The 16,287-nt window shown below is 45.0% G+C and overlaps 1 protein-coding gene across 2 annotated transcripts in view; it reads left to right on the forward strand.

Moving 5' to 3' along the window:
• LOC147999027 (disks large homolog 5-like) overlaps positions 1 to 9,180 on the forward strand; it is a 100,283-nt gene extending 91,103 nt beyond the window's left edge. The window contains exons 1-6 of one of the 2 annotated variants that reach the window (XM_087595776.1): positions 6,079 to 6,177; positions 6,406 to 6,565; positions 7,031 to 7,174; positions 7,808 to 7,974; positions 8,686 to 8,791; positions 8,910 to 9,180. In XM_087595776.1, the coding sequence (XP_087451902.1) occupies positions 6,555 to 6,565; positions 7,031 to 7,174; positions 7,808 to 7,974; positions 8,686 to 8,750 (387 nt within the window). In that variant the 5' untranslated portion in view covers positions 6,079 to 6,177; positions 6,406 to 6,554 and the 3' untranslated portion in view covers positions 8,751 to 8,791; positions 8,910 to 9,180. Of the gene's footprint in view, positions 1 to 6,078; positions 6,178 to 6,405; positions 6,566 to 7,030; positions 7,175 to 7,807; positions 7,975 to 8,685; positions 8,792 to 8,909 lie in introns of those variants that run through there. The other variant, XM_087595774.1, reaches the window with a different exon arrangement.
• The last annotated feature ends 7,107 nt before the right edge of the window (positions 9,181 to 16,287 follow it).

Raw genomic sequence — 16,287 nt, forward strand, 5'->3', positions numbered from 1 at the left:
AACCTTCCTGCTTTCTGTCTTTATATAACTGGTGACACTGCAGCCCTCAGTGGTGTCATACAGTGTTAGTTTGTCTTTGCACTGCCTGGAGGTCTGACTTAGGAGAATGGCTACCATTCTCATTCCTGTTCAAGGATCAGAATCTGAATCCTATGTAAGGCTGAATAATATTCCAGCACATGGCTGGACCATGTTGAGTTCACACAGTCACCTATGGATATTATGTTTTGGCTTGTAAACACACACATATAAGACTCAAGTGACACCCAAGTGGAGAATTGCTGGAGTCCTCCATGGCTTTCTGAACTGTCTGAGAGACCATCCTGTCCACAGTGTATAGGGCACCATCTACTCATAGCTCACACAGCATGAGAAGATTAGTGAGGGTTAACCTGGCTTCTCTGTCTCCTACTTTCTGCCACACTAGCCCTAGCATCTTTCTGTATTGCAGTGAATGTTTAGAACCCAGGAGGATGGCAGCTTCCTTGCTCAAATATAGCAAGTTCCTCCTTGCCTGCTTTGAGACTGAGTCTCATGCTGCCCAGGCTGGCTTTGATCTCACCATTAGTTACGATGGCCATGAACTCCTGGTTCTCATGCCTCAGACGTCTCTGAGTGCTGGGTGACAGGTATGCACCACTCTTAAGTCCTGCCACTGGGACAAGAGTGAGCAGAGCCAGCTCTGAAGCACACACTTTGCTGGTGTCAGGGATGACTGACTTATGATCCTGTCTTCCTTGCCCATGGCCCTTCTCCTTGGTGCATGCCATCCTTCCTCCCTGTGACTCATGGGGGACACCAAGCCTGAGGATGTCAGGAAGAAGTTTACTTACTTCACTGGGTTGGAGGCTGTTAGGTTCCTGCGTCAGTAGGTGCGATTCAAGCTAGAATGTTTGTGGCATGAGAAACTGGAACAGAACTGGAATGGCAGGAACAATCGTCGCCTGGCTCTGAGAAGACCAGGTGGGCAGAAACTCATCGTTGGGCAGGTAGTGAGCTCAAGACCAGGCTGGGCATTGCTCAGCGCACGTGAACAGGTGTGCTTACATGGACATGTGTTTCCCCCACATGGTCACCACTTATCCAGGCACGGTGAATACTCCAAGGAGCTTTTTATGTTTTAACATTGTGTGTGTTTGTGTGTCCATACATACACATACACACATACATTCGTACATAAACACGAATACACGTACCTGAAAACACATGCATATACATGACTATACACATTCATGCTCATGCACAGATATATACACACCTACATGCATACACACATACATACACACACATACACACATACACACATACATGCATACACACATACACATATACATACACACATACACACACATACAATACACATACACACATACAAATACACCTATACACACATATAGACAGACATATACACACATATACATATACACGTATACACATACATGCATACACACATTCATATCCACACGTACATACAGACATATACATATATACTCACACACATGTAAGCACATGAGTGGAAGCCAGAGGACAGCTTGTCCCTTGGTTCTCTCCTTTTTACCACGTGGGTCCTGGGGATTGAGTCAAGCTCATCAGACTTGACAGCAAGCCCCTTTAACTGTAGAGCCCTCTCATTGGCTGCCAGTTGCCTCTTTCCACAAATTCTATCCATGGTGGAATGTTTACAGTTGTTATTCTCATGATTCCTTCAGCAATAGCGCAGACATCATTTACACTGCATTAGGAGTTATAATTCATGTAGATGTCAGGAGAGCTGGAGGCGTGCATGAAGAAGAGAGCACACTTTCAATGTCATTATGTGGTATTGCCTTAGGCCCTTTTATACACTCCCCTGGCTTTGTCTGAGTATATGTTTGAGGTCTCTCTATGACTGTGCAAAGAAGTAAGAGCTAGGGCTGGGCCACAAAATAGGAAAGTACTTGTTCATCCAAAAACAAAAACAAAAAACAAACAAACAAACAAAAATAGCTCTAGGGTTAAATATTGGTGCTAGTACTGAACTACACAGCCAGAAGGTATTTTTCTAAGTAAATAACACAATATTGGGGATGACAATATGATCAAATATCCTACAACATAAGTTTGCAATGTTACCTACATTTTATAAATCAAGTCTGACCACCGTTTTGGTTGTTTCCAATCCTGTCTGAGTGCATCATCACGGGAATCCCAAGGAAAATCAGAAATGGGTTCTTGAAGCTGTTGCACAGGGCCAGTATATACCTAAATACCACAGAGGAAACCTTGATTCTTATCACAAGGGATCATTCACCATCCCTCTTGTCACATAACTTATGACAAGACGTCACCTTTCCTAAACTTAGCCTTTTTCCCGAGTGCTGCAGAAGGGAAGACCTGGTGTCAAGGGGTCTGGATTCAAACCACAGGACACTGAATTCATTTAAATAGGTGTAGTTTATTAATGCACACACCAATACAGTTCAACCAGAGCAACAGCTCACAACTGTGTACTGGACATTGCTAGGCCCCGCTCATTGCAAAATCCACATGGGCTGGTGCACAAGTGTTGGAAATGCTTCGGTCTTTGGGCCCTGACTCAGGCCATTTTACACATAATTGTTCCTATTTTCCTTGAATCTATTGGGTCCTATGTGAAGAATACACTTGGGGAACTTGTTAAGATTAACAAACCTCATAACATACAGAACATAACAGGGTATGTGACCAGCACCACACAGTTCAACGTCAGAGTTTTTTGTTCTTTGTTAGTGTTTTTCTTGGCATCCATGATGTGGAGGCGTATTACAGAGCAATAGGAAAGAGCTGGCTGCTGTGTAACAAATTCAATGCTATTAAGGTAGGTATGGGGGCAAGACCTCAGCAGTAGCCCTTAAGATCGGAAGGAGATGATGTGTTTAATAACTGTAAGGAGCTGCCTCAGCTGTGTTTCTCTGCCTGCTCAGTGCCCATTCAACATCACTCTGTCCCTGAAGAGGAACTCAAGGTCTGCCCCCAGCTGCCTGTGAGCCAGGAAGAGGCACAGAAAGGCAAGGCCACAGCACTGGTTTCCAATCCCTCAGTAATGCTGGATTTCCAATAATGTACTTGTATACACAAATACAGTGTGGTAAGTTGCAATAGATACTAATCATTTCTCACATAGGGCAGCAGTTGATTGCCTACAACTAATTCTATTAAAAAAAAAGAAACCTGGCTCTTGTAGAAATATACAAAGAAATATCTATGGTGGTGGGGAATGAATTCTGCCATGGACTGAACTCAGAAAAGAGGGGTTGGGAGAAAGATGCATGGTTAAATAGCCCACCAGGTTCACATTGTGTCAACTTGATTTAATCTAAGGACAAAGAAGTGGAGTATCTCTGATGGCTTTCTTCTAGTCCCTTTAAAGCATCACTGGGGTTTGAACTCAGAACTTCACACTTCTTGATGGGGCAACTACACTCAAGGAAGCTTAAGACTGTCATAGGCACAGTATTATGCTATATATACAGAGTAGATAATACTAAGATGTTCAGATGGTGATGTCCATTTGTATGCACTCTTAATGTGGACCTAAAAAAAGAGAGATCAAGGTCCTTAAAATAGAAAGATCAGTTCCAGTTGTTTTCTACCATTCCAAACAGAACGACTGGTAGGGAGAGAATGGTAAATAATCGAGAATTCGTAGATGATGCTTTGAATGAAGTGTGGATTTCTGTGCTGGTTTAAAACAGGGTCTCAAGTATCACATGTTGCCCTCTACCTGGCTGGCCAGGATCACCTTGAGCTCAGATAAACCTCCTTTCAGTTTGTAATAATTAGGCTTAAAAGAGTGGCCTCCAAGGACTGTGCACACAGCATTAGCCTTTCACAGTTGAGGTGTGTAACCCACAACTATAGTTTTAGCCATGTTTTTCCATGTCTACCAGCTATTTCAGATTGTTGCTGTTCTATGCCTGACAATCAAGGATGCAGAAAAATAACCTGATACAGAGTAAGGACATGGTGATCACATCTTTGCCTCTTCCGTACATACTGGATGAGGTTTGTTAAAATTCCAATATTGCAAAAAGCTTTATATAGGGCCCATCACATTAAGGGTCACTATGCACTGTTCTATCTAAAATGGCCTAATCAGAACTGACTCCCATATAACACTTCCTGCAATCCTCATATGAGAAGCTTGAGCTTTTAGTTTTGACTTTGTCTTTTCTCGTTCTTTCTTATTTTTTGCTATATAAGTTGAGACAAAGGTAGTTAAGGCCATGAATTTGCCCCCAAAATTTGAACTACGGATGTGATCAATCAGTGTTAGTGGGTGCATTCTATAAAGTATTCATTTTTTACTATTATAAATGTGTTTTTCTATGATAAATGTGTTACTACTTTTGTGTTTGGTGTGGTGGCCATTTCCCAGTGTACAGGTGCTGGGACCTTGCTCTATCCACTTAATGATGTTTATAGCCTCATTTTAGACATCTCTGTGCACCCTCTATATCTCTTGTTTATTTTATTTTTCTGATAGAAGCTCATGGTACATCTTACTCAGGCCTGTGATCAGTGCTCCTTTAGCGACATTGGTGCAGAGAGCAGAACCCCACAAGCAGCATGAGGTTCCCTTCACTGGTGTCTCCAATATTGCATTTTCCTCTGCCAACTGGTCTCCACACTTTTCCTAGCACCTTAAAGACTTCAACTCTTTCTCCTAAGGAATTTTCTGGCAATTGTTGATTGCTAAGCACATGACTTCATGAGTGTTCCCCTAATACACACCCATGTTGTAACCTACCATGCAGACTATTTCTTGATGTGATATAAAGCACCTGTACATAATGAGACAAGAGGACTTTTGACTGCATATTCAAACTGGTGTGAAATCTCAGGAAGGTTTAATGGCTTACATTGGTGAATGTGGACAATTTGAGTTAGGATGAGACATTTTTTGGGAAAGGTTTGAAAGGAAACATTCATTTAGATGCATAGGAATTACTAAGGTTTTTTATAATCAAGCCTTGAGGAAAATTTGGCTTTGGAAGCAGGAGATGCTCAGTGGTTCTGCCCCAGGAAAGTCTCCTGGAAAGGCCACCTCAGCTTATGCTCAGTACAGGGACAACATTACCAGGGAGGCAAAGTCTGCTCCCCATGACATCTGCTGTCCCTTCTTGGACATTCTATTGTCTCCTAGAGAGTTCTGGCATCCTCTGTGATGTCACCAGTGTTGTAGTGACAACCAGTGCCCTAGTTTCTCTCAGTCGGAGTCTGGCGGTTACAAGCTAAGACATGTTTTCCTGTCTTCGCAAGCGTTTTGGGAGGGGGAACGTCGATTCTGGAGAGACTAGAGTGAAGGAGTCTGGCCTTTCGTCTCAAAGTAATGAGACAGCACTTCTGGGGAATGTGGAGTAAGTTCTGGGCAGTGTATTTTGAGCTTCCTGCCAGGGTGGCTGCAGGCTTACGCTGACCTTTCTAGCAATGGGCCACAACTGGAGCATCTGAAAAGGAATTGAATTTCCATGAATATCACAATTCCTGAAAGTCAGGATTTCAGAACTTTAGTTTCCCCATCCCCACTGGGAGGATATGGTAAGGCCAATGCTATTATACTGTGGACTTCTGGTCTTTACTTTTCAGTTCATTTGTTCTGTTACATTGATATAATAACACCATCAGTAGCCATGGAGGGTCCACCTTTTCTGAGTTTAGACAGGGCAGCAATGTATTTCACTATCATTGCTTCTTTAAATACAGTGGGTATCTGACAGTAGTAACAGGGAGAGATTGTGCTCCAAGGAAATAACCTTATGTTCTTAGACCTTCTCTGATTTCTTCTAACTGGCAGGGTCATCGTTAGCTTTATATATTAGAGTGTGTGTTACAAACATGTTTCTAAAATACCAAAACTATTTGGAATGTGTAGACCAAGAATCAGCTGTAACCTATTCGCACTTCTGGGGCATTTGGTATTTCACATAGGGACACTGATAAGTCTGTTGAACATATCCTCCCCGGAAATGCGTTTTAAATCCAAAGTTGTTGGCTTAGAGTATCAGGGTAGGGCATCTGAGTGTCTCCAATCACTCAAGTTTTCTGGATGGTGAATTTATCATCTGAGTTCTGAAGCCAAAGGAGTGAGGGTCCTGAAACCAAGCTGTACCCTGTTCAGCTGATGATAATCCTGGAGAAGCCATCTCCGTGGTACATGTAAGCACGTGATGTCCGGCATAGGGAACACCTGGCTGCTTATGTCTCTTGGTATCTATAGAGTAGTGGGAGAACTGAGATCCACTGAGGAGGCCTCTTAAGCATAGACCAATCGCCTAGCAGTGACACTGGGTTCCTGGCTTATTCTCCTGTTTAGGCCTCACTGAGGTCTATGAACACTCTATGCATTCTCCCCATGCAGGTTCACTTGTGTTCTTCTACCTACAGACGCTGGGAGAGAAACATCATCCCCTGAAACTGCCCTAAGCGAGAATCAGGCCAAGAAGGAAAAGGAGAGGCTGATTAAAGAGCTGCAGCTCATTACCGAAGAGAGAAATGACCTGAGAGATTGCCTGAGGTTTCTGACAGAGAGATCCATGAAGAACAGGTATGAATCGCTCCAAATGCTCTTGTTTCATTCCTGGGTCTGCAAGGTCACCTTCTTATCCTATTAAGGTTTTGGGTTCTAGAAAGCTGTGCCTCCCTAACCACCCTGTGCTAAACCTCACCTCCCATATAGTGGAGATTCAGAACCTGACCCTTCCTGAGGAGTGAGATTGAAAATGGACTCATCTGCTTCCATTTATTTAAAAGCAGAACTTGTGGTCTGAATGAAGAATTCAGGGATAAAGTCAGGGAGAGTGAGTTCCCAGTGTGCATTTGCAAAGCCCTTGACAGCTGGTGGCTTTGCAAGATTGTAATTGCAGTGAGTTTATGGTGAGTCTCTGTACTTGCTAGGCAGGTGACTGAGTGCTGGAAGATCCAGGCAGCAGCCTGGGGTAATTTAGGACTCACCCTGAGTTCATATATTCCTAAATGCCGATGTTCATTGTATTCTATCATTTGGGGCCAGGCCACACTTCAGGCCAAATCCATATTATGAAGACCTGGAGAGAATGGAGGAGGCTGTCATGTCAATTCTGCACAACTTAGAGATGGAGAACACTGAGGTCCATGAGAACAACCATAAGCTGAAGAAGGAGATTACCTTCTCTAGGTAAGTCCTGGTCAGAAAGGCTATCACTTGTGGAATGGCCATTTCTGACTTTCTTTGTTCTGGATTGGACGGTCTTCAGCTCTGGTTCTATCTCTTGTGCTATTTACCCATCAGTGTTCCAGGGTCATTAGGACTCAGTTTTCAGTTCCATAAAAGACTGTTCCTCATCCCAGGATTTTCTAGGCATCTTCAAAAGGCTCTAGAGAGAACAGCACTGATTGAAGTCAGCAGAAGTTTATTAGGCTGACCTGGACCTATGGTGTCACACCAGGTTTTACAACACTCAGTGCGTGGACCACATGGTTAGCATGACCTTCTCTTGGTTCTACTGACCTCTTTTGAGGGTGTTGGCCCAGTACTAATTCATGTTGCCCCCATGCATTGGGCTTTCATGGATAGTTGTGGATCCATGTTCTTTCTCAGAGGTGTGGACACTAATTGGTATCAGGCCAAGCAAACAATTTATTCTTCCCCGAATTAACTCTTTATGTTTTGTGCAGCAGCCTTATATGTATCAAGATGCATTTTATTAAGTCTTCATGGGTATCTGGGACCTGGTAGAGTTAGTGGGACTTGGGAGTAGGAATGGGAGAAAGGGCCAGCATAATCTTACTATGCAGACTGTATTTCCAGAAACCTGCTCAGCCAGCTCCTGATGGAGAACACATGTAGGAAGAAGTTGGTCCCACTGAAGCAGGAGAGCAAGGAGGTACATCTTGATTGTGCACTGAACCAGAAATATTTGGTTGACTTTAACAAGAAAGATAAAGACCATCAACGGCCAGAACCAGCATTATCAGGTAGGGACCTGTTAGCTTAACAATATCTGATAAAATTTGCCACATTGATACATCTTTGCTTCTCTTACCACCTTTCTAATTTACACTCACAACCAGCCAACCACCTCATGTAATGGAATTGTTCATTGCTCTGCCTATGCACAAGTATTCTGGGAAGTTAACCACTTTTCAGAAACTGAATTATTGTGCAAGCATATTTTGCTGCTCTTTTTGAAGCTGCAGTCTAGAAATGGTGACAGATGAATAACATATCATATTATTGCATATCCATGTGATACATTGGATCCTATGTAGAGTTTTGAACAAGTTCTTGGTTCTTTGACAAATGACACTCTGTGGTCATGTGATCTCTTGTGTAGGAAGCACCTTTGGGATAAGAACCAAGTGCAAATGTCAAATTAGTACTTGTCATTGGCTTTATCCTTGGTGACATATGGACATCTCCTTTCTTCCTGCAACCTGATGAGGTCTCTTGCCATTGCCCTGTTCTTGTTTTGCACTGGTATATGTCTGGGTCCCATATTGTCAGCCCACATTACTGTGAGGCTCTCTGGAGATTTTGCCCTGCCCACAGAGTTAGCAACAATGATATCACTTAAAATGTCCATGTCGACTGTCCAATAGAACTGAGGTGGTAGAAGGCAGTATTCTGACAGCTGGCTTGCATTTCCCCACCAAATCAGTGTCTGAAAAACTGCCTTCCTCTCCCAGGTCTCAGAAAGTGCAAGAGAGCTGGAATTGGACACACAGCAGTAAGAGAGCTTCCTGAAGAATAAGTTGCTTTCTCAGGAGTCCCTGATGACCAACATCCTGAATGGTAACAACATTTTTTGGATGAGTATTCATCCTCTGAGTTAATTTGTCATTTCTTAGAGACCCTAAATTTATATACCACTAAGCCAGCCAGACTGATTGAAGTCTTACTTTCTTCTCAGAAAACAGCACTTGAGAGACAACTTGGGGGACCGCCTTTCATTATGTGTGCTAGAGGAGAAACAGCAATACATCTGTGCTTCTAAATGTTCCTTAAGAATATGCTTTTAGAAATATTTTTGTTATGATTTTAATTGAAGTTTTCTTTTTGTTGTTTCATATTTATATGTTCTTGTTACTATTTTTACTTTCAAATATTTTTAAATATTTTTATTCATTTTAATCCTGTTTTGTTGTAAAAATGTATTTGTTATGAATAAAAATTGAATTCTATCTCTTGACTCTTAAGACCATCATTCTTACTCAAGGGTTCTGTCCCCTCCTGTGGACTTAGAACTGACAGCTACACATGGATCTCTGCATGTTCCATGGATCCTGGGCTAATAAGTGAATTCAAAGTCACCAAGGGGTACTCAGTGTGACAGTGTCTTTTGTGTGGAGAATGTGGCTGTTCCTCGGACACACACTTTATGATGTAATCACTGACACACTTTACCCAATTGTTAGGGTCCATGTGGTTCTTCTGAGAGAGCAGCAGGTGCTCTACCCTGTGAGTCATCACCACATCTCCTGCAGGTGGCTTTTGTTATTCCACATGAGGTGCTGTATTAGGTGGACAGGATCACCTATGATTAAATAGAGAGATCTCAGGAGATGTGTGTTCACAGGGAACTTACTGAGCTGTGCGTGCTCAACGTGTTAGGTTGCCAGGCATCCCTACAGGGCTCTGGTGTCCCCAATGCTCATTGTGGGTCAGGATCATCCTCCAGCATCACTTAGTGTCCATATTAGAGCAGATCATTCACCTGTTATCAATGATGACCATATGTATTCTGCACATCTGATAAAATACAGAATAGAAACTAGCTTCTTGTAGGCCAGCTTGGCATAATCAGTTTTTTGATTGTTAGCAAGAAAATTATTGTAATCTAAGCAGTTTAGGAAGGAACCTCAAGAGCATCCATAGTGAATGTAGCCTGCAGCTGTGAACACAGGTTTCTTTTGGAGAGCAGGCCTGTGCAAGCCCAACCGAGGTGGGACAGTTCAAGCTACCCTTTTTCCATGGCCAATCTGGGATCGTATTGAGAATGTATTTTTTCCAGGTGACTGATTTCCAATTTGTGGAATTCATCTAACTTGCTGAGAGTGGAGGTGACTCAGAGAGTTAAAGTACAGAAGGAATAATCCAGTATGTCCACAAAAGCTTGCTGTCACCCCAGGGCTTTTAGAAGCTCAGCAGCTAGAGACGCAATGTAGTATTTGGTTATTCTCATGCTTAGGTCTAGTCATTCACTATAAGCTGACCATGACACAAAAAGTGTCATCTGTGTCAAAACTAGTTGTAACTAGATTTACACCACACTATCACATCACTACCGTATTTGAGGTTCTCAGTTACTATCTAAGAACCTGGAAGAGGCCTGGGTCTTGCTACACAAACTCATAATTTATGTCTTCATGACACTGTGTGCTTTGTTCTGTTGATGCTACCATTGGCATACAATACCTTGGATACTTTGTGCTGACATCTGTGACATGAGACAATAGTTCATGTCATCCTATCCTGAATAAAATGTCCTTAGAGTACAGTGTAGTGGGAGGGGCCTTCTTTTCCTGTGAGATAGCAAAACATTTCCAGTCTTCAGTCAAGTCTGACAGCCATTGTCCAGTACCTGTCTTGAGTTGTCCACATTTTCAGCTGAGAGTCTTCATCCAGGCTGCTCTATAATTCTGTAGAAGATTAATAGGGTTCCAGCCCTAGGATTTAATTCAGTGTGACTGCACTTGCCGAACATGCTCAAAGCCCTGAGATCCACCCTAGCCCTCTGTGCTTTAGAGAAAGAAAATAAAGAACCACATTGCAGTTGAAGTTTCTCATCCAACAAAAGGAGAGCCTGCATAGGGCCTTTAAGTAACTCTAAACCCCAGCTTCCCCACAGCTCCCTCCATCAATTCCATGATTGGTGTGTTTTCACTACTACTCACTTTCTTCTGTGTGCAAAGAATGTGCACCATGTCAGTAATTGTGTGTGTATGTGTGTGTTTGTGTGTGTGTGTGTGTGTGTGTGTGTGTGTGTGTAGTCCCTAGTGAAAACTGTCGAGATACATGCAGACTCATGCTACTACTGTCCCATGGCACCTTGCAGGGAACCCTGAAATGGTGGCTACTTTAATACAGTCTAAACCGGGTGTGCATGGTTTCTGTAAGGTCACCACTACAGAGAGCAGGAAAAGCTTCAGTAGTCACATGGATGTGATCAATCAGTGTTAGTCATGCCCTTCCAGCATGGTAGACTGCAGGTTGTCTGTCCCCAGCACTTTGCTCTCTTGTGCCCAAACAATGCCAAGGTCAGGGCCTTTGAGCCGTGAGGCAGAGGCTCACCACCCTCAGTGCTGCCTAAGACCCCTAAGACTGTCTCTTTTGGGTGTGTTCGTGCTGGACACTCATGGATCCTGAGATCTCCGCAGCTGAGGTGAAACAGTACCGGAGCCATTGCAATGTGGGCACACATTTGGTTTTGGAGCTGGGCCACTCTTTGACTTTTATTGAGTGGAGAGACAACTGTTGGCTGAGCCTTTGGTGAACAGGATGGCCCCTGGCCACGTCAGCAGTCAGCAGTATCAAAGCTGAGCAACCAGTGTTTTAAGTTTCATTTTGTCATCGCTGGTCAGTGTTCTGATGCCACAGCACATGGCTGGTCTCAATCTCCCCATGTGGCCACAATCCCTAATTGATATTGCCTCCACTTCCCAAGTGCCACTGGGATTTCTGTAGAACCCCTAAGGCAGCAGCAAGCAGGAGCTCCTGACTATTCCCTCCCTGCTCTCTGGATCTGCAAGTCGTTCTGTGTACATATGGCTATTCCCTCATATACTCTTGATCCCATGATACCTTAATAAACACTTGAATCATGCCCTGATGGCCAGTTTTCAACTGCTACCTGACACCATCTATAATCGCCTGGGAAATGAGGGACAGTCTGGATCAGACTGGCCTTTGAGCATGACTATTCGTGACTGTCTTCGTTGCTGTGGGAGATGCCAGACAGCCTCTTTTCTGATCCTAGAGTCCCTATACCCAGCCACTTGTCCCCTCTACAGCCAGACCCTACTTCTGCTCCTAGGCACTTCTTGGACTTCCTTCCCTCAGGTGGCTTCTCTCCTTTGGTTGCTACAGAAACCTGTTATGAGGAAAGGAACAGGGAGTTAAGAGTTCAAAGCCATCTTCCCACTGATGTTCTTTCTCAGAGGTCAGTGGGACACTTAAAGAGTTTTGTGTATACATTTTATTAAGCAAGGGACAATCATGCATCAGACACAGGAAACTAACAGCACATCTACTGGACCTCCTTCAATACCTGGGCATCTCTTCTGGCCTGTGCTTCTGTGTGCTGAAACCTGGGGACCAACTTCCTGTGGGGTTTCCCAGGGTGACTATGCACATTACTACACTGGCGTAAATCCTCAAAACTCACAAACATCAACAGGACTGCCACAGGAACGGTTCTTCATCAACAGATACCACAGATCAGCAAGCAGAAGCATGGGAGGGTGGTGCTGTGGCTCACACACTTCTCTTTCCTCACTAGGGCAGGTGACCCGCTGAAGAAAACAAGGGGGCAGCTGGATAGAACAGGAAAACTACAACCCAGTCCTTGCATTAAACACCCAAGCACATTTAGACTAGAAGAGAGAAGTTTGCCAAGAATGAGGGCCACTTTGGACATCCATCATCAATAGCCCTGGCTGTCTAGGCCAGCATCAGATCCAGCAGTCTCCAGGCAGCTTTCCGCCAGGCCCTCAAGGGTGCTAAGAGCATTAACCATGAAAAATAGAACAAGATCTCTGCCTCTTGCCTGACTGACAGCCAAGCATGTGTATGCCCTGGCTATGCTCACGCTGGGACCCCTGCTAGATATTAAGATATAGAGACCTGATAGTTGATTAGGACCCTGTTCGAAAAGGAAGACACCGGATATTTCCCTCTGGCATCCATATGTGCATGCATGGTTGTACAAGCTGGTAGAATCAATCTCTCTCTCTCTCTCTCTCTCTCTCTCTCTCTCTCTCTCTCTCTCAAAGTTTTGAAGCACAGCAGAAGAATCTCTGGGACTCTAAGCCTGAGCAACCTCATCTGTGAGCCACAGCTTCTGTGTGAGAGCTCCTTTGTGTGAGAGGGGTAGGGTGACTGAGGAAGTTTGCTGGTGTCCATCCCTGGCCTGCATGTGCATGCATACAGAGACATGGACACATGCACATGCTGAGTACCCCTCATCCAATCCTGAAATCTGAAAACATTGAATTTCAAATCCAGGCATTCTCCTAACCTACACCTTCCCTCAGGAATTGGAGATGAGGCCTTGCAAGAATCCTCAACCAGTGAGACTGGCCCAGACCTTCTGAGATCCATTCTGCCCCAGGAGAACACAGCAGGTGGTATCAGGACAACACAGAAACTCAAGACTCCAGCCTGATGCAGGGACCGCCTGCTGGGTTAGAAAACTCAGCATCAGGTTCCTGAAGGAAAACATCACCTCTGAACACACAGGGTCGCTGTGGCTATGCCTTCAAGGCATCTTCAGCAGCAGCTTAAATGGACTAGAAATGACTATGGGAATCTGCCTGCAGGGTGATGTGAGAATCCTTTTGCTCAGGCTTGATCGCTAGATGTTGCCACAGAAAACCTTGAACTCTTCTTGGAGTACAGTCCAGGCAGAGGCTGAACACAAAACATTCTGATTATGAACTGAGTTTAACAGATAATCCGGATCCTGAAGGCCACAGGCCCAAAGGTCTGCACTGCAGGGGTGAGGCATCACTGCAGGGATGACCACACAGTGCAGGGGTGAGGAGTCACTGCAGGGATGACCACACACTGCAGGGGTGAGGAGTCACTGCAGGGATGACCACACAGTGCAGGAGTGAGGTGTCACTGCGGGGATGACCACACACTGCAGGGGTGAGGTATCACTGCAGGGATGACCACACACTGCAGGGGTGAGATGTCACTGTGGGGATGACCACACACTGCAGGGGTGAGATGTCACTGCAGGGATGACCACACACTGCAGGGGTGAGGTGTCACTGCGAGGATGACCACACAGTGCAGGGGTGAGGTGTCACTGCGGGGATGACCACACAATGCAGGGGAGAGGTGTCACTGCGGGGATGACCACACACTGCAGGGGTGAGGTGTCACTGCAGGGATGACCACACACTGCAGGGGTGAGGTGTCACTGCGGGGATGACCACACACTGCAGGGGTGAGGTGTCACTGCGGGGATGACCACACAATGCAGGGGTGAGGTGTCACTGCGGGGATGACCAGCAGTATCCCAGCCTTGGCCTGGGAATAGCCATTGACACCCACACTTTCTGGGGCAACATTGTCTCCTGAGGATAGAGTCAGGCCAGGAGCAGCAACTGATGTTCACGAGGGACAAACTTTCTTCACCTACTGCCCATGCTGGCCCTAGGATCTGGGCTTTTTTGGTGACATGAGTGCTGAGCCTCCCAGGTAGATGGGTTTTCAGGGGTCAGGTGGTGCTTGTCACCAAAGATATCCATAAGGATAAGTCATACTGTACTAATTCCCATATTAGATCCCTTCTCACAGGTCACAGAGGCCATAGTGGGTCCTAAATGTGGAGTCAGGTTCCTGTGCACTTTTGAGGAGACTGGTCAGACATTTAGGCTTCGTGATATTTTGTTGGCATTATTTTGGGGGGATTTTATTTTTACTGTTGGGGCCAAACCTGGGGCTGCCATGTGGAGGGAAAAGCTTTGCCAAAGCTGTAGATCATCCCTAATAATAAACTCCTGAATTCTCCCAATCCTGGAACTATCTAGGTCCCTCACATGATGCAACCTTTGGGGCATTCCTCACATAGAATCATGGGGTGGACTGCATCCCAAAGAGAGACAGTGGGAAAAATTCCCCAGTGTCTCCCTGTGGCTGTGACGATGGGAGTGCTGACCAGTGGAATGCAGGCCCCATGTGAAAGCCTTTTGGTTTCTACTTGAGTGGAATCTTCACCATGCCTTTTTTTTTTCTTGAAACACAGGTTGCTCTGGAACTTACAGTCTTCCATCACCCTGACTCAGTTTCCCATGACTGGGATCATAGGCTTAAATTACTATGCCCATTTTTCTTTTTTGTATTTATAAATCTGCTAAAAAGCCAGAAGGATCCAGAATGTAAAATGGTGCGGTCCAAGGCATTTCCAACAGGGGATTCTTGACCTAGGAGTATCCAGACCAGTGTTTATTGTGTGGCTACTTCATTCCCATAACAGCTTATATTTGACAAAGAATTCCAAGTTGTGATATCACTGGGCAGCAGGTGATATCCCATACAGCAGGACTGACTCAGGTTGTAATTAAGGCTGGAGAAAATTACTAGGACCCTGGTAATCCTACCACCCTGGGGCCTTTAGATAGCCTTAATCTGATCTTCCCCCCTGTGCTATTAATCAATTGCTCTTGAAGGTAGATTTGAATTTACAGTCACTGTGAGGCAGGAGAATTAGGACCCTACAGTCACTCTGGGCTCCATAGGAAGAGCCTGTTTCAATAGTAAAAGAGGTCACCTGTGAGTTCTTACTGTCTTCCCTGAGGCCTTACTGCTGGAGTTAGACTAGCTGTCTCACCAATTGAAGTAGAGGGCAGAATGCTGGTGCCTTCTATAGTGAGGACTAGTGATAGATGGTCTATGGAAATTCTAGAAAGGTCTACAAGTATTTATGTCCTGTGCATGGGAACTGCTGGCTTCCCTGTGTCCTTTGCCTTTATTTTGCAGTCCATGGGGCACCTGGAAATGTCCCCAAACCAGGCTGTACACAGGGCCTGTCCCGTGACTCTCACTTGCACTCAGAGCCTGCCTGATAGTCATAGGTCTGACAGAGCCCTGACACCTGCAGAGACCACTATAAGGGACCCTGCAATCCCCATACTGCCCATCAGTGTCTATAATGTCCCTATACGACACTGAGACGGTCTAAGCTCCTTCCCATCTTTATGCTGCATCAGAATCTGACCATTGCTACTTTTGCTCCTCTCATACCCACACTAGAAGCCCTGTACCCACACTAGTCCCAGCTGGCCTGTTGCCTACTGACATCTCATGGACTCTGCCCCAATATTCCCTCTTTGCCTGGGTCCCTGCAACTGTGTCCAGTTCTGGCTGCTTCCCTGCCTCCCCACTTCCATTTTCCAAATGGCCACATTGACACATGGGTTCCTGGGTCTCCTACTCCTCGGATGCTGGGAACAGGTTCATTCTTTGCTGTTTGAATGGTTGTCCTAACACTGGAGGACCTTGCTTCAAGTAGTGGCAGTCAAACCTGGTGCTGATCGTGTCAGATCTGTCCAGGCTGTCTG

Source organism: Rattus norvegicus, chromosome 19, assembly GCF_021556685.1.
Source record: "Rattus norvegicus strain SHRSP/BbbUtx chromosome 19, alternate assembly SHRSP_T2T, whole genome shotgun sequence".
Lineage (NCBI taxonomy): Eukaryota > Metazoa > Chordata > Mammalia > Rodentia > Muridae > Rattus > Rattus norvegicus.